The sequence below is a fragment of the Hevea brasiliensis genome, chromosome 16 (assembly GCF_030052815.1).
Source record: "Hevea brasiliensis isolate MT/VB/25A 57/8 chromosome 16, ASM3005281v1, whole genome shotgun sequence".
NCBI lineage: Eukaryota > Viridiplantae > Streptophyta > Magnoliopsida > Malpighiales > Euphorbiaceae > Hevea > Hevea brasiliensis.
Window position 1 is genome coordinate 42,449,747 of NC_079508.1, and position 26,275 is coordinate 42,476,021.

General features: G+C 37.9%; 1 protein-coding gene across 3 annotated transcripts; it reads left to right on the forward strand.

Moving 5' to 3' along the window:
• The first annotated feature begins 105 nt into the window (after positions 1–105).
• Positions 106–25,727, forward strand: LOC110636661 (DNA mismatch repair protein MLH1). 3 transcript variants are annotated; one of them, XM_058138860.1, is made up of 17 exons: positions 106–432; positions 529–701; positions 783–855; positions 1,002–1,136; positions 1,245–1,455; positions 2,178–2,326; positions 2,641–2,739; positions 10,550–10,651; positions 13,022–13,091; positions 13,197–13,332; positions 14,328–14,422; positions 14,518–14,626; positions 15,314–15,479; positions 16,017–16,178; positions 22,368–22,539; positions 24,748–24,908; positions 25,406–25,727. In XM_058138860.1, exons 1-17 carry the CDS (start codon positions 184–186, stop codon positions 25,448–25,450), a joined length of 2,307 nt encoding a protein of 768 aa, XP_057994843.1. In that variant the 5' UTR covers positions 106–183; the 3' UTR covers positions 25,451–25,727. The 3 variants fall into 3 exon arrangements, with proteins under 3 accessions (XP_057994843.1, XP_057994844.1, XP_057994845.1); XM_058138861.1 differs by lacking the exon at positions 10,550–10,651 and having other exon boundaries at positions 108–432; XM_058138862.1 differs by lacking the exon at positions 106–432 and having other exon boundaries at positions 537–682.
• Positions 25,728–26,275: the final 548 nt, after the last annotated feature.

Here is a 26,275-nt window from a genome sequence, read left to right on the forward strand (position 1 = left end):
TGTAATTAAGTTAATTTCATAAAAAAATTAGAGTTAATAACTTTTTAAAATAATTACGCGGCTTTGATGGTTGCGCGGTGGGCCGAAGATGCATATAATTATCATTTTCTCCCGCTCTCTGTGTGCCACTTCATCCCAATACCCGCCCACTCATTCTAGGCGGGAGAGGCACCAACTCACACAATGGAAATAGATTCATCATCATCATCATCATTACCTGTTCCTGTGCCCAAAGATCCTCCAAAGATTCATCGTCTAAACGAGTCCGTGGTTAATCGAATCGCCGCTGGAGAGGTTATTCAACGACCCGTATCGGCGGTGAAAGAGCTAGTGGAGAACAGTCTAGATGCCCACTCTACCTCCATTAACGTTGTCGTCAAGGACGGTGGCCTCAAACTCATCCAAGTCTCCGATGATGGTCATGGTATTCGAGTAAGTTGCGAGCCCTCAAATAAATATATATATTTTTTCTAATTTTCTTTCGGTTTGTTTTTTCAAATTTTATTTTTTGTTTTTTATGCTTCATAGTATGAGGATTTGCCTATACTATGCGAGAGGCACACTACGTCGAAGCTGTCCACTTTTGAGGATTTGCAGTCGATAAAGTCGATGGGCTTCAGGGGAGAGGCGTTGGCTAGTATGACCTATGTGGCTCATGTGACGGTCACCACCATCACTGAAGGTCAGTTGCACGGCTACAGGTGTGTGTATTCTACTTGTTTGATTAAATGCCTCTGTTATATCTTCAATTCTAATTTTGGTTTTTGGAGTTTGTTTTTCAGAGTATCTTATAGAGATGGTGTCATGGAGAACCAGCCGAAGGCGTGTGCGGCTGTGAAAGGGACTCAGATAATGGTGTGAACCTGACCATTTTTACTAGGATTTGTTGCTGTTTAGAAAGCAAACTAAACCTTAACAAAATTGGGAATAGAAGAGAACTTATTATATGACATGAGGTTTTTGTGTGGATTTTTATTTCCTTTGGGTGATTGTCTTGTTAGATAGAGAACTTGTTCTATAACATGATTGCTCGGAGGAAGACACTCCATAATTCTGCTGATGATTATTCAAAAATTGTAGACTTGCTATGCCGGTTTTCCATTCATCACATAAATGTGAGCTTTTCTTGCAGAAAGGTTGGTTTCTTTGATTATCAAAAGTATATTTTTTTCACATGAACTTCTATAGTTTTATGTTTGGAGTGGGCTATTTGCATAAACACTTTATAATGCTACTGCAATCAGCATGGAGCTGCCAGAGCAGATGTACATTCAGTAGCCACATCTTCAAGGCTGGATTCCATCCGATCTGTTTATGGGGTCTCAGTTGCTCGCAATCTAATGAAAATAGAAGCTTCAGACAGTGATCCCTCTAGTTCAGTTTTTGATATGAATGGATTCATATCAAATTCTAATTACATTGCAAAGAAAATGACAATGGTGCTTTTTATCAATGGTATGTATTTTCTTCAAAATTTGAGAAGGGAAAATGTTCATTTGATTTAAAAGACTTTCACTTCAACTTAGTGGATTTGTTGGATCTTCTGATGAAGCAATGTTGCTTTTGACATAGTTACACATAAAGTTGTGAATAGTTTGGTTGAGAAAGAATGTATTGAATTTGATTTTTCTGCCTTAAGATCTAAATTTTGTTAGCATACAGAGGTGTGTTGTTGATGATTGAAATTTGAGGGCTTCTGAAATTATAGAATGCCATCTAGAAAGATATTTTGATGTTGATTTAATAATTCTGTGATCTTGCAGGCGATTTTTTTAAATGTAGATTTTATTGTTGTATACCCCTTGTAACATGAGTGCCACCACCTTTGGTGCTTTGTGATAAATACATTTTATCTACAAGAGAAAAGGGTGTGACATTACTCTTCCTTTTTTTTTTTTTTTTTTTTTTTTTAATGAGGGCTAGACTAGTAATAACAAAGTCATGTGTACATGGATGGAGATATGTTTTTAACTTTTTTATTTTAAATTTCATTTATTTTGTTCATTTCTTTAATTCAAATAGACTGGTGGATATACCTTTTGTATAGATGTCCTTTGAAATTGATTAGTAAGGTCTTTTAGTCCACATAATAACACACTCATGTGTTCATGGATAGATATATGTTTTTAACCTTTTTATTTTAATTTTTCTTTGTTTTGTTCTTTTCTTTACTTCAGATAGACTTGTGGAATGCAATGCTTTGAAGAGAGCTCTTGAAATTGTTTATGCTGCCACCTTACCGAAAGCATCAAAGCCTTTTGTATACATGTCCATTGTGTTGCCATCTGATCACATTGATGTGAATGTGCATCCAACAAAGAGAGAGGTATGTTTGTTAGACTAATTACCAGATCCTATCCAACAATCTGAGTTGTTGAAATCATTCTGCAGAAGAACAAGATAAACTCATGTGGAATGATGTATATGATTATTCTTTAGCAATGTAAGATTGCATAACCAATGGTAGGACTCATACTATTTGATTGGCGAAAATGGAAGATGAAAGGTGCTGAGATGAATATGCACATGAACGAATCTTGTGTAGAAATTGTGTGTGCATTTTATTTTACTGTTCTCTTTAATTCTATCAGAACTATACTCTTTGTTCTTATAACAAGTGATTCATGTATTAATATGCAGGTAAGCCTTCTGAATCAGGAAATTATTGTTGAAAAGATACAATTGGCTGTAGAATCAAAGTTGAGGAGCTCAGATGAAGCAAAGACATTTCATGAACAGGTACATTTAAAATATGGCAGTGAAGCTCAGTACTTGAACTTTCTGTTACTTTTTAGGCTTAGTCTAACTATAAACAGTTAGCCTTTCTCCCTCCAAACCTACCTCTAAAGAGTCAATTACAAAACAAGAGGATTAAAGTGGCTTTGTTCTTATATGATCCAGCAGCTGGCTTAGTCTTTAGTTATGTCAGATTATCCCAATTCTATCCACTTTATTATTAGCTATAAATATTTTTACTATATTAAACAATTGCAGTTCCACCAGAAGCAAAATCTTGTGTTACCAAACCCCTGCAAGTATATTCCCGTTATACCCATGGTCCTAAATCCAAGTCACCAGTAATTGAGTGGCTGAATTAGTCAGCAGTAGTTGTTCTCTTTCTGTTTTGATTCTGTTTCAACATTCCTGCATTGTAGGAGGGTATTCCTCCATTTTCCTATTTTCTTGTTGTTAGTGGGAGGTTATTCCTCCATATAGAAGTAGTGCTCATTGTATGTAGGGAGTAGTTATTTCTGCACTTGTATATATTCGCAAATCTGATGGAATAAAACAGACTGTTAAAACCCAATTTAAGTCTTCTTGACTGAGGTTTCAGGCTCCCTTTAACGAGTCTGACTTTTTCTTGTCTTCCACCATAGGTCGCTCAAGGAAACACCCTAACCCAAACACCCAAACACCAACCCCTCCTACTACCCATCGACCCATAACTAGATCCGTTAGCCGGGACCATAACAGTTTGGTATCAGAGCCTGCAGTTATGGGAGATTCTGTTCAAGACCAGCTGGCTAAGCTCTTTAACTTGTTATTAGCCGAGCAACAATCCAACAAGGAATCTGACGCCAAATTCGATGCTCTAACTCAGGAATGGGAATCCACTAAAAAGGATTTCCAAACCAGCAGCACTGGAAGTCCAGCAAGCTTACGGAGAGATAAGGGAATTTCGGGTACTGCGAATTCTGAAAAATCTGGAGGAAGCTCGTTTGTACCGAAATTCACAAAACTGGATTTTCCTCGCTATGATGGGAAAGATGACCCTTTGGGATGGCTAAACCGTCGCAAACACTTCTTTCAGCACCAACAAACTCCGGAAGAAGAGATGGTCAGTTTAGCTTCATACCTTCTCGAAGGAATTGCCCAACTTTGGTACATGCAGTTGCTGGATGACATTCCGAATCCCTCTTGGGCTGAGTTTTCTCACCAATGTAACCTCCGTTTTGGGCCTCCAATCCGCAGCAACAAACTTGGTGAATTAGCTAAACTGAAGCAAATGGGGTCTGTCGCGGATTATCAGAATCAGTTTGAGGCTCTTGTGTCTCGGGCTGGAACTCTCACTCAACACCAGAAGGTCCAATTATACCTCAGTGGTTTACAAGACTCCATTGCGGTTGAAGTGGAGCTTCACCATCCCACTGACTTGGTTAATGCTATGAGCATTTCTCGGCTGTATGAACGCAAACTGTTTCCACGTTCTTCAGCTGCGAGGGATACTCGTCGCGCTGCAATTCCACCTGACAACCGCGCCAATCGGATAGTGAGGCGGCTGTCCCCTGATGAAATGGAGGAGAGGCGGAAGAAAGGACTCTGTTTTAATTGTGATGAGCAGTTTGTTCGAGGCCATCAATGTAAGAAATTGTTCTGGATTGATTTGGAAGAGACGGAAGATGTAGAGGATTTCACAGCTGATCCAGAAATTTCTTTGAATGCCATTACTGGGATTCGAAATCCCCAGTCCATGAGGTTGATAGGCAGTTGGATGCTTGGGCAAGTCTTGATCCTCATCGACTCCGGCAGCACTCACAGTTTTGTTTCTGCCGCAAAAGTTGAGGAACTGAATGCTGTGGTAAACAAACAGAATGGTTTAAAGGTACACGTTGCCAATGGCGAGCAACTTACTAGCCCAGGTATTTGTAAGGGAATTCCGGTCCTTCTGAAGTCTAATTCTTTCATGGTTGATTTGTTTGTTTTACCCTTAACCAATTTCGATATGGTTTTGGGGGTTAATTGGCTTCGAACCTTGGGACCCATTCTGTGGGATTTCACCGTTATGAGCATGAGCTTTTATCAACAGGGCCACTTAGTGACATTGCAGGGTATTACTTCTTCAAGCTCTTCCCACGGTTCAGATCTGAACAACATGCAGATTTCATCTGACCCAGACATCCAACTCCAGAAATTATTGGCGGAATTTGCTTCTTTATTCAATGCTCCTACTGGGCTGCCCCCTAGCAGATCTTGTGATCATCGTATTCCCCTAATCCCCGGAGCTGGTCCTGTGGTAGTTCGACCATACCGTTACCCTCATGGTCAGAAGGACGAAATTGAAAAGCAATGTGCTGCAATGTTACAGCAGGGTATAATCCGTCCCAGCCGTTCCCCATTCTCGTCGCCGGTGATTCTGGTTCCCAAAGCTGATGGTTCCTGGCGCCTTTGTGTTGATTACAGAGAATTAAACGCCAAAACCATCAAAGACAAATTCCCTATTCCGGTTATTGACGAATTATTGGAGGAATTGGGTGGAGCTAAGTTCTTCTCAAAGTTAGATCTGCTTTCGGGTTACTTTCAGGTGGGGATGCATCCTGCTGATATAGAGAAAACTGCCTTCCGCACTCACCACGGACACTTTGAATTCCTGGTGATGCCGTTTGGATTATCCAACGCTCCCTCAACTTTTCAGGCGCTAATGAACGAGGTATTCCAACTTTACTTACGAAAATTTGTACTCGTCTTTTTTGACGATATTTTGGTTTTCAGTCAATCCTGGGCAGAACACATCCACCATTTGCGGCTGGTTTTCCAATTGCTGTTACAGAACCAGTTGGTCCTCAAACGGTCGAAGTGTGTCTTTGGTCAATCTCAGATTTCCTATTTGGGTCATATTATTTCTTCCCAAGGAGTGCAGGTGGATCAGTCCAAAGTTGCTGCTGTATTAGAATGGCCAAAGCCCAACACCATTCGTGGGTTACGTGGATTCCTAGGGCTCACAGGTTATTATCGCAAGTTTGTGCAGAATTACGGCATCATTGTCGCCCCCCTCACTGCTATGCTGCGTAAAAACAACTTCCACTGGACTGATCACGCTATCGATGCATTCCAGAAGTTAAAGGCAGCCTTGACATCTACTCCAATCCTGCTTCTACCGAATTTTGATCTAACTTTTGTTATAGAATGTGACGCTTCTGGTACAGGGATTGGAGCAGTCTTGTTACAACACAACCGGCCAGTCGCATATTTCAGCCGTTCCTTGGCAGCTCGTCATCAAAATCTTCCGGCTTACGAGCGAGAATTGATTGGCTTAGTGAAGGCACTAAAGCATTGGCATTCCTATCTGTGGGGACGTGAATTTATTGTTCGGACAGATCATTATACATTGAAATATCTGCTTGAGCAGCGCCATCTCTCAGCAACTCAACAACATTGGATTAGCAAGCTCCTGGGTTTTTCTTTTACTGTTGAATACAGGGCTGGCAAATCTAATGTGGTGGCGGACGCTCTTTCTCGACGGAATGCCGATGATTCAATCCTTATGGCTGTTTCCATGCCTCAACTCAGTTTGTTTGATGAAATTCGGAAGGAACATAGTGATTCACCAGCAATTCAGCAACAAATCTCTGCAATTACCAATGGAACAGTCGCTTCAAAATGGGTTTTTCGGGATGGGTTACTCTTCTACAATAACAGAGTTTACCTGCCTCCCAATTCCCCATCAATTCAGCTGGTTGTTAGTGCTCTTCACAACCAAAGTCATGAAGGTTACCAGAAGACATTATACAGAATCACTAGAGATTTCTATTGGCAGGGGATGAAAAATTTCGTAAGGGATTTTGTGCGTTCTTGTGATGTATGTCAGCGGCATAAAACTGACACACTACAACCGGCGGGACTCCTTCAACCTTTGCCCGTTCCCACTCAAATTTGGGCTGATATCTCCATTGACTTCATAGAAGGCATTCCCACTTCACGCGGAAAAAATGTTTTAATGGTTGTCGTTGATCGGTTCTCAAAGTACGGACATTTTTTGGCTCTCACTCACCCGTACACCGCTGTAAGTGTCGCTCGCACCTTCTTTGACAACATTTTTAAATTACATGGGTTGCCAGAAACTATGGTCAGTGACAGGGATGTGACTTTCACAAGTTCTTTTTGGAAAGAACTATTCCATTTATGTGGGACCAAGCTGTGTTTCAGTTCCTCTTACCATCCACAATCTGACGGACAGACAGAGGTTGTGAACCGTACTGTTGAAATGTATCTCCGCTGTTTCACTAGCTCATCGCCATCAAAGTGGATTGATTGGTTGTCTTGGGCTGAATACTACTACAACACCAGCTACCATACCTTACTTAAATCCACACCTTTTGACACTGTTTATGGTCGACCACCTCTTCGACTATTATCTTACTTGCATGGCAGTTCTTCAATTGAAGCGGTTGATACTGTTCTGCGCCAACGGGATAACATGCTGCACCTACTTCGCCAAAATCTGTTACAAGCCCAAAATAAGATGAAAGCCACTTATGATCAGTCCCACCGCTCGCTGGAATTTAAAGTTGGTGACATGGTCCTGCTACGTTTAAAGGCGTATAGACAACAGTCAGTTGCAAAAAGAACTAATCACAAGCTGTCCGCCAGGTTTTACGGACCCTTTCGGGTTCTGGAATGCATTGGCACCATGGCCTATAAACTAGACCTTCCAGCAGAGTCCAAGATCCACCCTGTTTTCCATGTTTCCTATCTCAAGCCCTATCATGCCGGTCGACTGTCACTCCAACATTACCACCTACCATTCTTTTGGAGGATCCTGTCCATCCTTTAGCCATTACGGATCATCGTATCAAAGGAGGAATTCGGAGGTTTTAATTCATTGGAGTCATTCTTCACCAGCAGATGCTTCGTGGGAAAGGGTCCAGCATATAACAGACAAGTTTCCAGACTTCAAGCTTGCGGACAAGCTTCCATTGGGGGCGGGAAGTAATGTTACCAAACCCCTGCAAGTATATTCCCGTTATACCCATGGTCCTAAATCCAAGTCACCAGTAATTGAGTGGCTGAATTAGTCAGCAGTAGTTGTTCTCTTTCTGTTTTGATTCTGTTTCAACATTCCTGCATTGTAGGAGGGTATTTCTCCATTTTCCTATTTTCTTGTTGTTAGTGGGAGGTTATTCCTCCATATAGAAGTAGTGCTCCTTGTATGTAGGGAGTAGTTATTTCTGCACTTGTATATATTCAGCAAATCTGATGGAATAAAACAGACTGTTAAAACCCAATTTAAGTCTTCTTGACTGAGGTTTCAGGCTCCCTTTAACGAGTCTGACTTTTTCTTGTCTTCCACCATAGGTCGCTCAAGGAAACACCCTAACCCAAACACCAACCCCTCCTACTACCCATCGACCCATAACTAGATCCGTTAGCCGGGACCATAACATCTTGTATCCCTGGTTGCTCCCATCATGGTGGCTGGAAATATACCCTAGTCTATTCTTCGCATATTAGTGATATGTTATCCTCACCATCTATAATATTCTTTTCTTCTTTTTCTTCTTCATTTTTAATTTTTTTTTTTTTTACATATCTTGTTTGAGGTTAGGTTTAGCATGTTATGCTTATTGTACCAATTCAAGTCGGCAGGTGCACTACAAATTATAAAGTGTCAATTTCTTTCTTTACCATGAAGTGTTCTTTTCACTTACTCATGTTGATGAAACATCGTATATATAACTCTAAATCTATTGCTTATCATTATAGCAAACAAAACTAAGGTTAAATATTAAACAAATCTTAGACTATCAATGAAGACTGAATTAAAGACTTAAACTGCAACTCAATAAGATAAAGCCTAGTTCATGCAAGCAATCTTAAGATTACCAAAACATCCTTGACCCATGTTAAGATATGTACCATAAATAGCTAGGATATGTGTATCTGTAGTGATTGTGTGAATATATTTAGGTGCTAGAATCGTGGCTATAATTACGTATTTAATTAGGATAGTATTTCCTATTTAGTTGTCCTATACAGATTATAAATTGACACCATTGGCTTGAGGGAATAATCAAGCTCTTCAATCATTCTCAATATTCTTCTTCCATTTTATTTTCTCACATGGTATCAGAGCCCTCGGTGGGTCTGATTTGAAATTTGAAACAAAGTCCTAATAGGGAGGAACTTTCCTTCTTTTTCCGGTCACTTTCTGGGAGTCCGTGGCTGTCACAGCCTAGCCTAGCGAAAACTGCTCATATGGCTCAATCCGGTGAAAATGATATTCTTCCATTACTTGATGGAAAGGATCAGGTGTCAGATTATATCCTATTAACTGGAGCTGATTACAAGGAGTATTTACAATATCAAACAGCCAAACAACAATCTTCTAGCAGTGTTCATTCTGGTAATTCCTTTGCTTATCTAACACAGTCTTCGCTTATTGGTCCATGGATCCTAGACTCTGGTGCTTTTGATCATATATCTGGTAACAAAAGCCTTTTCTCATCTCTAGTTTCTCCTCTGGTTTTGTCTAAAGTTACTTTGGCTAATGGTTCACAAACTTTAGTTAAGGGCATAGAAGTAAAAATCGTTCTATCTATTCCTTTAACCACAGTTTTGTTCACTCCAGAATGTCCATATAATTTAATCTCTATTAGTAAATTGACTAAAAATCTCAATTGTTCTGTCACCTTTACAGTTGACTCTGTTGTTGTGCAGGATCGGAGTATCGGGAAGATGATTGGAGTAGGATGTGGGTCACAAGGGTTGTACCATCTTTCTATTTCAAATTCTCCGGTTGCTCTTGCCTCTACCACTTCCGCTGATATTCTTTACAATCGTTTGGATCATCCGAGTCTTGCCAAATTGCAAAAATTAGTTCCTAGTCTTTCTAGTTTATCTTTTTTTGAATGTGAGTCCTGTCAACTTGGGAAACAAAGTCGTGTTTCCTTTCCCAAGCGAGTCAATAATAGGGCTAAGTCCATGTTTGAAATTGTCCATTCAGACATTTGGGGTCCAAGTTGTGTCAGTACAACTTTGGGACTTTATTATTTTGTTACTTTTGTTGATGATTATTCTCGTTGTACTTGGTTATTTTTAATGAAGACTCGTTCTGAATTATTCTCTATATTTCAAAAATTCTCTACTAAAATACGTAATCAATTTGGTGTTTCTATTAAAATACTTCGTAGTGACAATGCAAAAGAATATTTGTTTACTCCCTTTACACATTTCTTATCTTCTCAGGGTATTACTCATCAAACTTCATGTGCTTATAGCCCTCAACAAAATGGGGTTGCCGAACGAAAGAATCGTCATCTAGTTGAGACTGCCCGCACTTTACTCATTCACCATAATGTTCCTTTTCGTTTTTGGGGAGATGCTATTCTTACTGCTTGTTACTTAATTAACCGAATGCCTTCTTCTGTTTTGCAGAATCAGAGTCCTCATTCCATTTTGTTTCCCGACCAAGATGCCCATCAGTTGTCCCTGCGTGTATTTGGTTGTATTTGTTTTGTTCATGATCACACTCTTGGCAAAGACAAACTTCAGTCCAAATTAATAAAATGTGTCTTTTTTGGATATTCTAGACTTCAAAAAGGTTACAAATGCTACAACCCACTTACAAATAAATACTTTGTATCAGCTGATGTAACCTTCTTTGAAACATCTCTCTATTTTTCCTCCAACATCGCATCCAAGGTTTTTATTCCCACCGCCTTACCAGTTTCTACTTTTCCTCCACCACCAATCAGTCCACCACCTCTACACGTCTACTCACGTTGTCCTCATCCTCCCACTAACACCATTGATGCTCCTTTGCTTGATACAGGTACAACACCGGCTCCTGGTGACTCTTGCCCTCCTCCATCTTCACCTATTCCGATCTCGCCTTCAACAGACAATGCTACTCCTCCCATTGCCATCTGAAAAGGTATTTGTTCATCTCGAAATCCTCATCCTATTTATAATTTTGTGAGTTCTCATCGTTTGTCTCCTTCCTACTATGCTTTTATAACCACTTTGTCTAATGTATCTGTACCTAAGACTGTTAGAGAAGCTTTGGAACATCCAGGATGGTGTAATGCAATGGTTGAAGAGATAACTGCTCTCCATAACAATGGCACTTGGGATTTGGTGCCACTAACGAAGGGTAAATCTACTGTTGGCTGTCGATGGGTTTATACAGTCAAGGTGGGGCCTGATGGCTAGATTGATAGACTTAAAGCCCGTCGTGTTGCAAAGGGCTATACTCAGATCTTTGGCCTCAATTACAGTGATACTTTCTCTCTTGTGGTTAAGATTGCCTCGGTTCGCCTTCTTATTTCCTTAACTGCCATTCATCACTAGCCATTTTATCAACTGGATATCAAAAATGCCTTTTTACATGGCAAGCTAGCTAAGGAAGTTTATATGGAGCAACCACCAGGGTTTGTTGCTCAGGGGGGATTTAGTTTGGTGTGTCACCTACGGCATTCTTTATATGGCTTGAAACAATCTCCGAGAGCATGGTTTGGATGGTTCAATACTGTAGTCCAACAATTTGGAATGTCTCGGAGTGAAGCTGACCATTCAGTATTTTTCCACCATAATGGCCATGATAAGTGCATTTATCTCGTTGTTTATGTTGATGACATTGTTATTACAGGAAATGATCATGTTGGGATCTCAAAACTCAAACAACACTTGTCCAGTCATTTTCAGACTAAGGATCTTGGGAAGCTAAAGTATTTCTTGGGGATTGAAGTGGCACAATCCAAGACAAGTATCGCCATTTCTTAAAGGAAATATGCTTTGGATATACTGACAGAGACAGGCATGTTAGACTGTAGACACACAGATACTTTTATGGATCCAAAAGTCAAATTTGTTCCTAGACAAGGGGAGCCATTAGAGGATCCTGGTAGATACCGGAAATTGGTTGGAAAACTCAATTATTTTACTATCACACACCCAGACATCTCATTTGCTGTAAGTGTGGTCAGTCAGTTCCTTCAAGCACCATGTAGTATTCATTGGGATGCAGTTATTTGGATACTTAGATATATTAAAGGAGCTCCAGGACAAGGCCTATTATATGAAGACAGGGGTCATTCACAGATTATTGGTTACTCAGATGCAGATTGGGCAGGTTCTCCTTCAGACAGACGATCTCCTTCAGGATATTGCATTATGATTGGAGGTAATTTGATTTCTTGGAAAAGTAAGAAGCAAGATGTGGTTGCTAGGTCAAGTGCAGAAGCAGAATATCGAGCTATGACTTTGGCAACTTGTGAACTTATATAGTTGAAACAACTTCTCCAAGAGTTGAAGTATGGGGAACTTAAACAAATGCTGCTAATCTGTGACAATCAAGTTGCACTTCACATTGCCTGTAATCCAGTGTTTCATGAGAGAACGAAACATATAGAGGTGGATTATCATTTCATCAGACAAAAGATTGAACCTGGGTGTATTGCCACTAGCTTTGTTAGCTCAAATGACCAATTAGCAGATATCCTGACAAAATCTCTCAGAGGCTTTCGGATTGAATATATTTGTAATAAGCTTGGAGCATATGATTTGTACGCTCTAGCTTGAGGGAGAGTGTTAAGATATGTACCATGAATAGCTAGGATATGTGTATTTGTAGTGATTGTGTGAATATATTTAGGTGCTATAATCGTTGCTATAATTACGTATTTAATTAGGATAGTATTTCCTATTTAGTTGTCTTGTAAAGATTATAAATTGACACCATTGGCAAGAGGGAATAATCAAGCTCTTCAATCATTCTCAATATTCTTCTTCTGTTCTATTTTCTCACAACCCATAATCTAAAAAATAAACGTGAAACCACTCAAGCAGCAGAAAGCAACTCATCAAAAGTTCCAGAGAACATATTGTTCTAAAAATTAGAGAATAGGAAAACTCTTTTGAAACTTTCTCATTTCAGATTTAATTTGCTTGCTTTCTCTTTCTTCTCCCCTTCCCTCCCCTTTGACAAGGGTTGTGGGGAATAGAGTTGGCATCTATGCTCCATCTTAGCTGTTGAGAAAGGGAACTTAACAAAAACCTGAAAACAGTATACTTATCCAGGACAAGATGTTCCACTATACTGTGGGTGATTACAATTTGAAACAATTCATCGCAAAACACTTCAAAATACTTTTGGATCTTGTCTAAAAAATAAAGCAGTCCAATATATATTTTAATAAGACTCTATATACTTAATTTTTGTGATTCACTATTTCTGAAGCTCTCTGTATACTAGATTGCAATTTAACTTTTGCATTATGTATATTTTGTCTCATGCATGTGTTAGACGGTGGATCCTTCTCCAAGTTGTCATTTGAGTACAAGCAAGGATTTGAATGTTGAACCCTCACTCTCTGGTATGCAAATAATATGCCGGTTAGCCTCATGCTCTTGTCATGTCCATTTGTTTGTTATTTTGGGATGTTTTGTTAAACCATATTGTGTTATTTCATTTTGATTAGGGTCAAAATCACAAAAAATTCCTGTGAATAAAATGGTAAGAACTGATGTGTTGGATCCAGCTGGAAGGTTGCATGCCTACTTTGAAGCCAAGCCTCTTCACCCTCTTGTAAAGAATTCTACCTTGACTGCTGTAAGGTATGATTCTTAGTTTGTGTATATGAGCTTTTATATGAATAATTGAGCCATGGGTACTTTCAAATGCCTTTCTTATATTTATTTGAAAATTCATTGCATATTAGTTACTCTTTTGTCTATTAATCTATGAATAAAACTATTGAAGTAAATATGTAGACTGGCAATATCAAAGGTGGGACCCGGGATTGAAAAATTTATGGTTAACATTTAATAATTGGATTACAGATGTACTATTAGTGGTTGCAGTACTAAGTGCTGAGTTTTATAGATTGATAATTATTATCATTGAAAATAGAAAAACAATAGTAAACGCCTGAGGTAGTGAGAGTGATGGTACCAGTGGTATTGGCAATAATGGTGCAATAGAAATGGTGAAGATGGTAATGAAAACGTCAATGGAGAGAGATAGTAATGTGATGATAGATGATGGTGATAGTAATAGTGAGGTGTTAATTCGTCATCATATTTTGATATGAAAGTTCAAAGAACAGTTTATAAGAAAAGATCATTGCAAGTTTAATGTATTAAGCGAGATAATTTTACCAAATGAGTTTAATTATCTCTTATACCCCAAATTCAATTAAAACTGCTCCTTAAGATATGTAACTTCATCCTGATCAATTCCCGGCCTGATATGCCAATTAAAACGAAGAAAATTAAAGAGCTTTTGATTGTTTTACTATCATCCTTAGGTAATGTTCAAAACAGTGCTTTAAAGTTGGAGAGGATCATTTAAAACCTTTCGCTATGGGATTTTATTTGTTGTAAGGTTGGGGTACAGTGTTTGGCTTTCCTTGGTCCCTTCTTTGTCCATCATGTAAATATGTTCCTTTTATTTCTCCCTAAAATTTTCAATGAAATGTCAAATGTGGCCATTAGCATTAGCATTAGCATTAGCATTATACATACACATATTTTTCTTTTAAAATTTTTAAGATGAATGAGCTTATGTGCATACTTAATTACCACATTTTGTGTAAATTGTATAACTGTAGGTCTTCGGTTAGGCAAAGAAGGAACCCAAAGGAAACTGCTGATCTCACTAGCATTCAAGAGCTGATTAATGATATTGATTGCAACTGTCATTCTGGTATCTTTGATAAAACTTTTCATGTGTTTGGCGTTGAAATCCTTTGTTGGAGTCAAGTATTTATTAATAGTTCACGCTGAATTATAATCATGTAGGTCTGCTGGACATTGTACGACAGTGCACATATATTGGAATGGCAGATGATATTTTTGCATTGCTTCAGCATAGTACTCATTTGTACCTTGCAAATGTAGTGAACTTGAGGTAAAAAAATGCGTTCATTGGATTTGTGCAAAGTTACATATATGCCATTTTTTGTTTCTCTCCTATATCCTTAATTCCCTGAATTAATTGCTTTTTTTAATAGCATCATAGCACCCATTTGTATCTTGCAAATGTAGTGAACTTGAGATAAAAATGTGTTTTTTGGATTTGCGTAAAGTTTAATATATGCCCTTTCTGTTTCTTCCTTATTTTTCTAATTCCTTGAATTAATGACCTTTTTATAGCAGCATAACATTCATTTGTTTCTGGCAAGTGTACTGAACTTAAATTATTATTATTATTATTATTATTATTTTTATTATTTGTATTTGTGTAAAGTTACATGTATGCCTTTTTGGTTTCTCTCCTATTTCCCCAATTCCCTGAATTAATAACCTTTTTTATTTAAAGCCGGTTCTGGAGGATAACAACCTCTCTCTCTCTCTCTCTCTCTCTCTCTCTCTCTCTCTCTCTCTCTCTCTCTATTCTTTAATTTAATTTTTGGAGCAATACCTATGAAATATCTTTTTTGTGGTTTCTTTGGTTCAGTGGTGGCCAATATCCCAAACTGCAAAAAGGGTCTAGCAACCCTAATGATGTAAGATGTGGGCCAAGCCCACTAGGGAAAAAATTGGTTCTCTTTCTCCCCTCATTTGAATAACTACTTTTGTTTCTATGATTCAACAGCAAAGAGCTTATGTATCAACAAGTTCTACGCCGGTTTGCACATTTTAATGCTATACAACTAAGTGATCCGGCCCCCTTGCCAGAGCTCATTATGTTGGCTTTGAAAGAAGAAGACTTGGATCCAGAATCGAATGAAAATGATGACCTGAAAGAGAAGATTGCAGAAGTAGCTTCTGTTCTTCAGACTGGTTACTTCCATTTTGATTTTCGTTATGTTTTTATTTTGCAATTACCAAGTGTCTTGAACCTTAAAGAAATTTCATTTTGACTATTTCAAGGGGTAGTTTTCTCACTTGTTGGGATTGGAATGAAATATATAGATATGTGCATCATATCCCTCAAGTATATACTTGTGCTGTGTGCCTTGGCTTTAGGTATTCTGTGTGCTCCATGTAGGCATGCTGTTAGACAGTCAAGATTGCATGCATTTTAGTTGTAATGGTGGAATATGCTAGAGGTTCTTAAATATATGTATATTCCTTTTGTTGCTCTAGTTTCTTTAATATTTTGTCACCTGAATTTGTTTTCTAGGCTCATAATGGCAATGACATTTTTTTTTAATTTTTAATTTTTCTTCATTGCCTCAATCTGATTGGATTGCAAAGCTTCAATTTTTGAACTGTAAAAAGGTTTTTAATTGGTGTAGTTACAATGGAATTTTCTGTTCTGCTATTATCTTATATCATGCCGTGATTTTCTCCAGATGAATACTGAGTTGCTGAAGGAAAAGGCTGAAATGCTAGAAGAGTATTTCTGCATTTATATTGACTCTCATGGAAATTTATCTAGGCTTCCTGTTATACTTGACCAGCACATGCCCGACATGGATCGAATCCCTGAATTGGTACTTTCTTTGGGCAATGATGTAGGTTCCTTCTTTTGACTATGATATTGTACTTTATGTTGGTTTGATATTCTACATCGTATTATTGTGATATCTTTGATTTGAAAAAAATGTCAATTTAAAAGAATAAAAGTTGGGTTAATTATACTAATGGTCATTTATCATAGAATTCCAATTTAATTTTGTAGCTTTAATTTGTTCCAATTAGGTCACATAACTCTAATTTCATTTTAATTTGGTTCAATTGATTCTGGGAAAAATTCCAATTGTTAAGGGTTAATTATACTCTCACTAATTTCATAGCCATAGTGTTGCTAATGTGGACCACTTGTTTTATTAAAATAAACAAAATTATTCATTTATATTTCTTAATTTACAAGTTAGAAATGCATGTTTCAAGTGTATTCAATTTATGAAACCTAAAAATGTAAGCAATGTTGCTAAAAAAGGTGGTCCATGTAAGTTTTTTGATGGGATTTTTTTTGGAATTAGATGAAAAATCCAAAATGGAAAGTCAAAACTAGGTCATTGTAACAAGTAGAAGTTTTGTAACAAAAATATATTAGCAAGTTCAATAACAATCAACATAATTAACCCACAGAATTTCCTTGGTTTTCCTTTTCAGGTTACTTCTAGATTTTTACTGCCTTATGTTGAAAATTTGTGTATAATGAATAATAAGTATCTAACTTGCATTGTGGGTTTTGTTTATTTATGAAGTCCTTTTTATCAAATTGCTTGTTAAGAAAAAAAAACTTTCTTTTTTTTGTGTTAAAATCCCTTAATTAGTGTAAATCCCTTAATTAGTGTAAATTAGCTGTAAATTAGAATATAATTAAGAATCATTGTATTTATTAGTTTCCTATTTAGTCCTAGCCTTTGTGTATAAATTAGAATTCTTGTAAATCATTTTTGTACGAAGAAATATAAAAGAAATTCTCTAAATTCTCTGTCTTCTATATGGTATCAGAGCTGTGTCAAAATTTTTTTGGCGTTAACAGTGTAGCTCTGGGTAGGTTTTTTTGTGGGTCAAGCTTCTACGTCATTCTAAGAAGGGAGGTGACTGTCACCACCCACTTGAGGAGGAAGGACACCAGCCGATCGGCCTACGCCCGGAGTCTCCCCGCCGTCCGGTGAAGTGAGTGAGCTCACACGCCTCCAGAAGCCTCGCGTCATTCTTCACGTGCCGGTGCGTGCACCCTTTTTCCGGTGATTTCTCCGGCCGTGCCTCTTGCCGACGACCTTCCCTGTCTGGCGCGCCTCTGACCAACGTGTTTCCACACCTGGTTTGCACATTTATTTTTTGGTACCTTCTGTTGCCCAGTTTCTTGCTTTCTGCCTCAGTACCTATTCCTTTAATTGAAAAATGACCGATGGAAAGAAGGAAGCCTTTGAAACAAAGGCTAGATTTGTCGGTGATAATCCCTCTTTACAAATTAATCCTGTAAAGTTGGATGAAACTAATTATTTGGCATGGTATAGATCCTGTCTACTGTTCATTCAGGCTAGAGGACTGTAATGGTATATCACTGAAGATAAGAAAAAGTTAGAAAGTGCTAGTTCTACCTACAATCAGTGGGAGCCGGAGAACTCTCTTGTTATGTCATGGCTCATCAATTCTATGCAACCTCATATAACTCGTGGGTATTTACTGTTGGATAGTGCAGCTGTCATTTGGAGTGCTGTTTCTCAGACTTATTCTCAAGTTGGGAATGATGCACAAGTTTATGAGCTTAGGAATAAGATTCATGGAATGAAACAAGGTGAGTTGACTGTTGCTCAGTATTATGAGGAATTGAGTGGTCTATGGCAAGTGTTGGATTTCTATCAGGACTTACAGGCTTCATGTCCGGCTGATGCAGTTAAGTTCCAGAAATTGATCGAGAAGAAGCGCATATATGATTTTCCTGCTGGGCTAAATGTGGAGTATGATCAGATTCGGGTCCAAGTACTTGGTAAGGATCCTTTGCCCACCTTAAGACAGACATATTCTTATGTTCAACAGAAGGAGAGCAGAAGCAGTGTCATGATCAATTCTACAGCTGTTAATAAGGCTGGGCTGACTGCTAACTCCTTATGACAACAGTCACATGGTCCATTAGATAAGGATTACTTGCATTGTGACTACTGTGGGAAATCTCGGCACACCAAAGAACAATGTTGGAAGCTGCATGGCCGCCCAACTAAAGGGGCGTGGAGGAAAAAGGATGGGCTCTACTAGACCACAAGTATATGTATCTGAGGTTCTGAGTGTTTCTGAAGATACTGCTATCCCTGGGATGTTTTCCAATGAAGAGGTATAGACTCTAAGGCGATTCCTGTCACAGCTTGAATCACAATCCACTACAGTTGCCTCTTCTAACTTCGTCAACTTAGGTAATGCTTTTATTGCCAATCATAATAATTCATTTTGGGTTATAGATTCTGGAGTTAACAAACATATGACAGGTTCTTCGAATAAATTCATATCCTATTCTCCATGTTCAGGCAAAGAAAAAGTCCGCTTTGCGGATGGATCCTTATCTAATGTTTCTGGAGCAGGTTCTGTTAAATGCACTCCTACTATAAGTCTTAGTTTTGTCTTACATGTGCCTAGCTTTCCTATTAATCTTCTGTCTGTCAGTTCTATCACAAAAGCTCTCAACTGCAAAATTGAATTTTTTTCCACTCACTGTGTATTTCAGGAATTGATAACAGGGAGAATGATTAGCAGTGGTAGACTGCAAGATAGGCTATATTTATTGAATGATTGTACTGATCAGGCCATGTTGGGACAATCTATAGGTGTTGAGGAAGAAATTATCCAGTGGCATAGGAGACTTGGACATCCTTCATTTATTGTTTTAGAGAAACTTTATCCTCTTTTGTTTAAGCAATGCAAAACTGAATTGTTAGTATGTGATGCTTGTGAGTTTGCCAAACATACTAAACAATCTTTTCCTGCAATAAATAATAAGGCTTCAGTTCCTTTTATGACTATCTATTCTGATGTGTGGGGGCCTACTCAAACTGTTTTTATCGGGTTATAGATGGTTTGTGACCTTTATTGATTGTTGCAGTAGGTTAACTTGGGTATATCTGATGAAAGGGAAAAATGAAGTATTTCATGTTTTCAGTAGTTTCACAAAATGATTAGCACCCAGTTTGATGCTCATGTTAAAATACTGAGAACTGATAATGACATAGAGTATATGAATGGAGTTTTTCAGGAATATTTGAAGTCACATGGAATTTTGCATTAGACTAGTTGTGTTAACATTAGTGTTCAAAATAGAGTGTCTGAGAGAAAAAATACACTTACTGGAGGTTGCTAGGTCTCTTATGTTTACAATGAATATTCTCAAACCTTACTGGGGGATGTTATTCTTTCTGCTGCATATCTTATTAATAGGATGCTACTCCAGACTTTAGAGTTTAAGAGTCCTTTAGAGGTTTTGCAAGGTAAAAATTCATATACTATTCCTCCAAAGGTCTTTGGTTGTATTTGCTTTGTTCATTAGCCTAATAGGGGGAAGTTAGAACCTCGAGCCCTCAAGTGTGTCTTTGTTGATTATTCCAGTACTCAGAAAGGGTATAGGTTTTATCACCCTCCTACACAGAAATATTTTGTGAGCATGGATGTTACCTTTAGGGAATTTGAATCTTATTTCCATCCACCTCTTCAGGGGGAGCATAGAAAGGAAGAAGAGGTGTCTTTCCCTTCTTCTTTGTCTTCTCTCAACTTTCAACTTCAAAGGAAAAATTTAAGTTTAAAACCTATACCTAATAATGATACTCAGGGGGAGTCACCTAAATCTCGAGGGAGACTAAATAGATCAGATTTAAGAATTTATATTCGGCGGAACAAGACAAGATATAGCCATTGAGCAGGAGACTGCTGATCAATTGGAATCTCTGGATTCAATTTTGAACATCCTGAGCTATGTGATGAGTCTCCTTTGGTTCCTGAAGAGTTTAATTTTAATTCTCAGTTTGCTTTTTCTTCTTCTGATAATGATCTTGATATTCCTATTGCTTTAAAAAAAGGTGTTAGAACCTATACTAAACATCCCATCTCTAACTTCATTTCCTATGATTCTTTGTCTCCATCCTATAGAGTCTTTCTATTGTCTGTTTCCTCAGTTTCTATCCCACAGGATTGGAAGAAAGCATTTCTTGATCCAAAATGGAAGGCAGCCATGGTGGAGGAGATGGAAGCTCTGGCAAAGAATGAGACATGGGAACATGTTGCTCTTCCACTGGGAAAAAAACCAGTTGGACGTAAGTTGGTGTTCACTGTGAAACATAGAGCAGATGGTTCAATTGAAAGGTATAAGGCTAGGCTGGTAGCAAAAGGCTTCACACAGACGTATGGGGTAGATTACCAGGAAACCTTTGCTCCTGTTGCTAAAATGAATATCATCAGAATTTTACTATCATGTGCAGTAAATTTTGAGTGAGATTTGTAACAGTTTGATGTAAAAAATGTCTTTCTAGATGGTCATTTGGAAGAAGTGTATATGGAAATTCCTCCAAGATTTGAGGATGAGAAGACTAGAGGAAAAGTTTGTAGATTAAAGAAAGCACTATATGGCTTAAAATAGTCACCTAGGGCATGGTTTGACAGGTTCAGTAAGGCTATGGTTTCCTTTGGATACTGACAAAGCAATGCTGAACACACCTTGTTTATAAAACACTGTAAGGGTAAGATCACTCTGCTTATTGTCTATGTGGATGATATTGTGGTAACTGGTGATGATAGGGAAGAAATGACTCATCTGAAGGAGCGACTAGCACAAGAGTTTGAAATCAAAGATTTGGGAAGGCTAAAGTACTTTCTTCAGATAAAGGAATCTTTATTTCTCAAAGGAAGTACATACTGAATCTGTTGGAGGAAACAGGAATGCTAGGCTGTAAACCAGCAGTCTCCCATTGAGGCAAATCACAAATTGCAAGCTGAAGTTGAGGAATCAGTGGATATAGGGAGATATCAGAGGTTGGTTGGCAGACTGATTTATCTTTCGCATACCAGACCAGATATAACATATGCAGTGGGTCTAGTGAGTCGGTATATGCACGATCCTTGTGAACCTCATTTGGAAGCTTGTTTCCGCATCTTGCGGTACTTAAAATTTGCACCTGGGAAATGACTTATTTTCTCAAAGCATGACCATCTTCAGATTAAGGCCTTTACAGATGCAGATTGGGCTGGATATCTTGATGATAGGAGATCGACATCTGGTTACTGTAGGTGGTAATCTAGTCACTTGAAGAAGCAAGAAGCAAAATGTGATAGCTAGATCTAGTGCAGAGGCTCAGTTTAGAACAATGGCTCAAGGTATTTGTGAACTATTGTGATTATGAAAGTTGATGGTGGATTTAAAATTGCTAGAAGCTAGTGGTTTGTCCTTGTTTTGTGATAACAAAGCTGCCAACAGTATAGTTCATAATCCAGTTCAGCATGATCGGACCAAGCATATAGAGATTGACAGATACTTCATAAAAGAAAAAGTTATCAATGGTTCCTTAAGTATCTCTTACGTAGGGTAGAAAGACCAGTTAGCTAATGTGTTCACTAAGGGATTAAGTTGTAAGGGGTTTCATACCATAGTTTGCAAGTTGGGCATGTGCAACATACATGAACCAACTTGAGTGAGAGTGTTAGAATCCCTTAATTAGTGTAGATCCCTTAATTAGCTGTAAATTAGAATAATTAGGAATCATTATATTTATTAATTTCCTATTTAGTCCTAGCCTTTGTATATAAATTAGAATTCTTGTAAATCATTTTTGTATGAAGAAATATAAAAGAAATTCTCTAAATTCTCTGTCTTCTACATTTTGGTAGAATCTTTCAACCCTTTTTGCATGGCTAAGTTTTGAGATTGTTGGATTCAATAATTTGAGATAACAATGACCTAATGAATAAGCCCACAAGACAATTGTTAAAGAATACAAGAATGTGTGGGATATGGGAAGACTTGCTAACTCTAATAAGGGGAAATAGTTGGCAGCTTTATGAAGTGAAAGGAAAGTGGCTGTTATAGGTATACTTTTATTAGTCAGATTAGGTTATACAACAAATATTAAAAATCTCTCTCCTTTGTTATGTATGTATGTGTCTGGAAAAAAAAAAAAAAAAAAAAAAGAGCTGTGAAGTGCTCAAAATATCAATGCCTGAGCAGATATTTCACTTTTATATTGAAGTTTGATTTCTACAAAAAATGTTAGGTTAATTGGGAGGATGAGAAGGTATGCTTTCAGACAATTGCAGCAGCTCTTGGAAACTTTTATGCTATGAACCCTCCTTTATTGCCCAATCCATCTGGTGATGGTTTGCAGTTCTACAAAAGGAGAAGACCTGTAAATAATCTCGACAATGAGGAAGGTCCCACTGATATAGGTACGTCTACTGTTGGGAATTTTATGCATTCATGTAGTATTTAGCTTGTCAATATCTTGAATGATATCTTATGTCTATTTTTTTTTTTTTTAGTATACTGTATCTTTGGAGAGTTAAATTCCAATATCTCGAGTCTCTATTTCTTTTGTCAAGTTATATTAAGAGCTGTTGTTCATTGAACTTTTATTGGCAAAATGCTTTAGATTTTGTGTGAATTGTTGGAATGTGAAGAATGGGACAAGGCCCACATCAGCCAAGGATAAGAAATTAAAGGGCTTTATAAAAAGAGATGCAAACCAAATGAAAATGGCTTAGACCATTTTTGTGATGGAGAGTTCGAGTTTCGCCCAATTTAGCATAGAGGTGAGTCTGTTTGTTGATCCACATTCCTAGGCCCATGATTCTCAACATGGTATTAGAATAGTGAAGGCCAACGGCGATAGATATAGGATTTGAAAGCATAGTGGGTTAAGCCTAAAGGAGCCAAACCCGTGAGCTGAGCCAGACTCAGGTGGACCTATGAACTAGTCGAGGAGAGCCAGACCCATGAGAGAAGAGCCAAGAAGAGCCAAACCCAAGTAGATAGGCCACCCCATGCAATGAGAGGTGACAATTGGGCTTGTGAGCCTAAGCCTGTCTCCGGTTGCACTTGAGGGGGTCTGTTGGAATGTGAACAACGGGGCAAAGTCCCACATTGGCTAAGAAGCAGAAAATAAAGGGCTTTATAACGTGATGCAAACCAAACCAAAATGGCTTAAATGGAGAGCCCAAATTGCAGCCCAATTTAGCATGGCTGTCAACCTGTTTATTGATCCACACTCCTGGGCCCACAATTCACAATAATGCCTGCTCTCTTAAAATTCTACAACTATTGCTAAACTCTTACTTTCCTGAACTGGTAAAGTTGCAGAACACCCCCACAACCCCCTGGATGTTGCTCAATTTCATTGCTGCTTGATGGTTTAGACTTTACCTATCTGGAGAAGTTGGTCTATCTATCGCTTTTCCAGTTATTTTTATTTTCTGTAATGTGTTGAACCATATGAGAGCCGTAGCAGTGGCAATTGTAAACTGAGATTATTATCTTAAATACAACTCCACCTGGGGATGAGTATAGCACTTGTTAGATCATGCATAGTAGGTCCCAAGCCTGTACAACGGAAAGCAGTTGTGATGGGTCACAGCTAGCGTAAAACTTAGCTACATCTCATGATATGGATCCAAAAAGATAATTATCTTGAATGATTGGTGAAATTGATGCCATAATATTTTTACATTCTAACTTGCCTTTTTCCATTGCCCTCCTACACTTCCCAAGTCTCCATAATACTGTATATGCAGAACAGAATTTAGCACAAACTGAAGCATAAATTTATGCTTAAAGAAAAAACAAAAAAGAAGAGTTTACAACAATTGATGAGAAAAGTAATTGAATGATGAAGTTAAAATGCTTGGCAGCAGAAAGATTAAGAAAGTTTCTTCTTCTTCTTCTTGGTGGTGTTAACTTGGTTGTAGTTTTGAATTGTGTGCATTTGTTGGTAGCCAAGTGATGGATTTATGAGGTAAGGTTTGCTGGTTTCCCATGTGACATATGAAAAAATTGCTGAAAAAAGGTATGTACTATCTAGCTTGACATTAAGATAGTATTGGGGTTTTGTGAATCATGTTACGAGTGGCTTACCATTTTGGAATACAGCCGGCTCCCCTTCACAATAAAAGTTCAATTTGAAGTGAATGCAGTTTGACTAGAATGAAACATGGGATTTCGAAACTGCCAATGCACTTGTTACATGTCACTATGTCTGCCAATTCTGATGGAATTGGGTAATGTGGTGTAGCAGGAGACTAATTGTCATGTACCAAAGCTACATGGTCGCAAATTGAAGTAGGCAGTGGTACAGGATGTCTTGTTCACTTTTGCTTTTATGTAGTGATACACTTTATGCTATACACCTTTATTCTTATAGGTACTAGGTGAATCATCTGGCTTTTTGCATATAACATGTAATTGACACTGTTCTATTGTCTATTCTTGTTAATCACTCTACCATTCTTCAAGGAAAGAAAGCACATCAAGAATTCTCTGTATTTGTTCTCCACTGTCTGTAAACATACCTTGCATGAGTCCCTTTTTCTGTTTGTTCCTTCTCCTAATGATACAGTAGCACTTATTTTCCTTGAAACTTAAGTTTTCCTCAATGTTCACAGCGGATGGTTCAAATGAGGATGAAATTGAGCATGATCTGTTAGCTGAGGCAAAGACTACATGGGCCCAACGTGAATGGTCGATTCAGCATGTCTTGTTTCCCGCCATGAGACTCTTTTTCAAACCACAAGCTTCAATGGCTACAAATGGAACATTTGTTCAGGTAAAGATATTGTAATTTCTGTTCAAACACTGCTTTTAACTTGATAGTTTCTATCATTTTTTTTTCTGGCAAGTTCAGTGAAATTCATGTCTTAAATGCATCTTGGGCTGTGTGGATTTGTCATCTGTAGAGTTCCCCCTTGAGTGTATTGCAGTTCATGCAAATTGGATGACTGGTATGCCATCTTATTTTGTTTGTTGTGGCAAGGGTTTTTACCTTATGTCTAATAAAGCACGTAAGTTAGATATTTAGTCTCTTTCTGACAAACATACTTGTCTTTCTATGTGATGTAAATAATAAAATCTAGTGGTAAATTACTGAGTCTATAAATGCATGTTGGTTTTTATAATTCAGATGCAAGATTGGTTCCTTTAACCTTCCTAGTACTAGTGTTGTATTGTTTATATTAGTTTTCCATTAGCATTTGCTGCTGGGGATGTCATAGAACAGGATTGGCTATATCCACAAGACTGATTCATAATCCTTTCTATACACAGGTAGCTTCATTGGAGAAACTTTATAAAATTTTTGAGAGATGCTAGCTGAAAATGGAAGATCAGAATTATTCTTTTGTTACTGGACTGAGAGGGGTTGAGCAATTAGTGCTCTATGATTGGTGCATCTTTTTGACTTCATATTGTGTACGTGTTTTGTAAAGAAATAACCTCTGGACTCTTGATGATTTTGGATACCTGGAAGATGAACCAGTTTCAATCTATTAGACTGTAGCTGAATTTTGTGGTGCAGTAGATCACTTACAAATGAAGCACGAGTGCTTCTACTTCTAGGTGTCATAATTCATCAAACCAGTGCTCATAATCTCTCTCTCTCTCTCTCTCTCTCTCTCTCTGTGGTTGACTTGAGATGCTGATTTGCGTTGGAGAAGAGACTTGTTCCTCGATGCATAGCAGAACATAGCCATATGGTTATAATACGCTAATAGCATTAGTTATGAGAGCTTTTATAAGGAGGAAAAGATCCTCAAAATTTCATGGAAAATGATTGAAATAAAATATTAATTAATGTCAATTTTGGTCATTTTGATATTAATAGCAATTCAAATACCAATTTTAACCAAATATTTAACCTTTGGTTTTTCTTTTACCCCCCCTTTTTTTTAATGAATATCAGTTTCCTATTTCGCATACCAAATTGCATTCCATGGCTTGTATTGTTGAGTTGTACATAGCATATCTTCAAAGACGGATTAGCAGGTAATGAAATATAAATGCGTTAGGCAAGTTAGCTGTCTGCTCACTTCCATGAATCATGATCACCGGAGTTTCTACTTTACTTTGTTAATGACTAGTCTTTTTGCAAAAGATGTATTAAAAAGTGGTGCATTCAGCACTCAAAAAAAAATTAAT

Excerpts from the sequence above, each read along its gene's own strand:
- LOC110636661 (XM_058138860.1), top strand. The coding sequence starts at position 184 with ATGGAAATAGATTCATCATCATCATCATCATTACCTGTTCCTGTGCCC. Across the intron at positions 2,327-2,640 it reads TGCATCCAACAAAGAGAGAG|GTAAGCCTTCTGAATCAGGA; the intron begins GTATGTTTGTTA and ends ATTAATATGCAG. Across the intron at positions 14,423-14,517 it reads TGATTGCAACTGTCATTCTG|GTCTGCTGGACATTGTACGA; the intron begins GTATCTTTGATA and ends ATAATCATGTAG.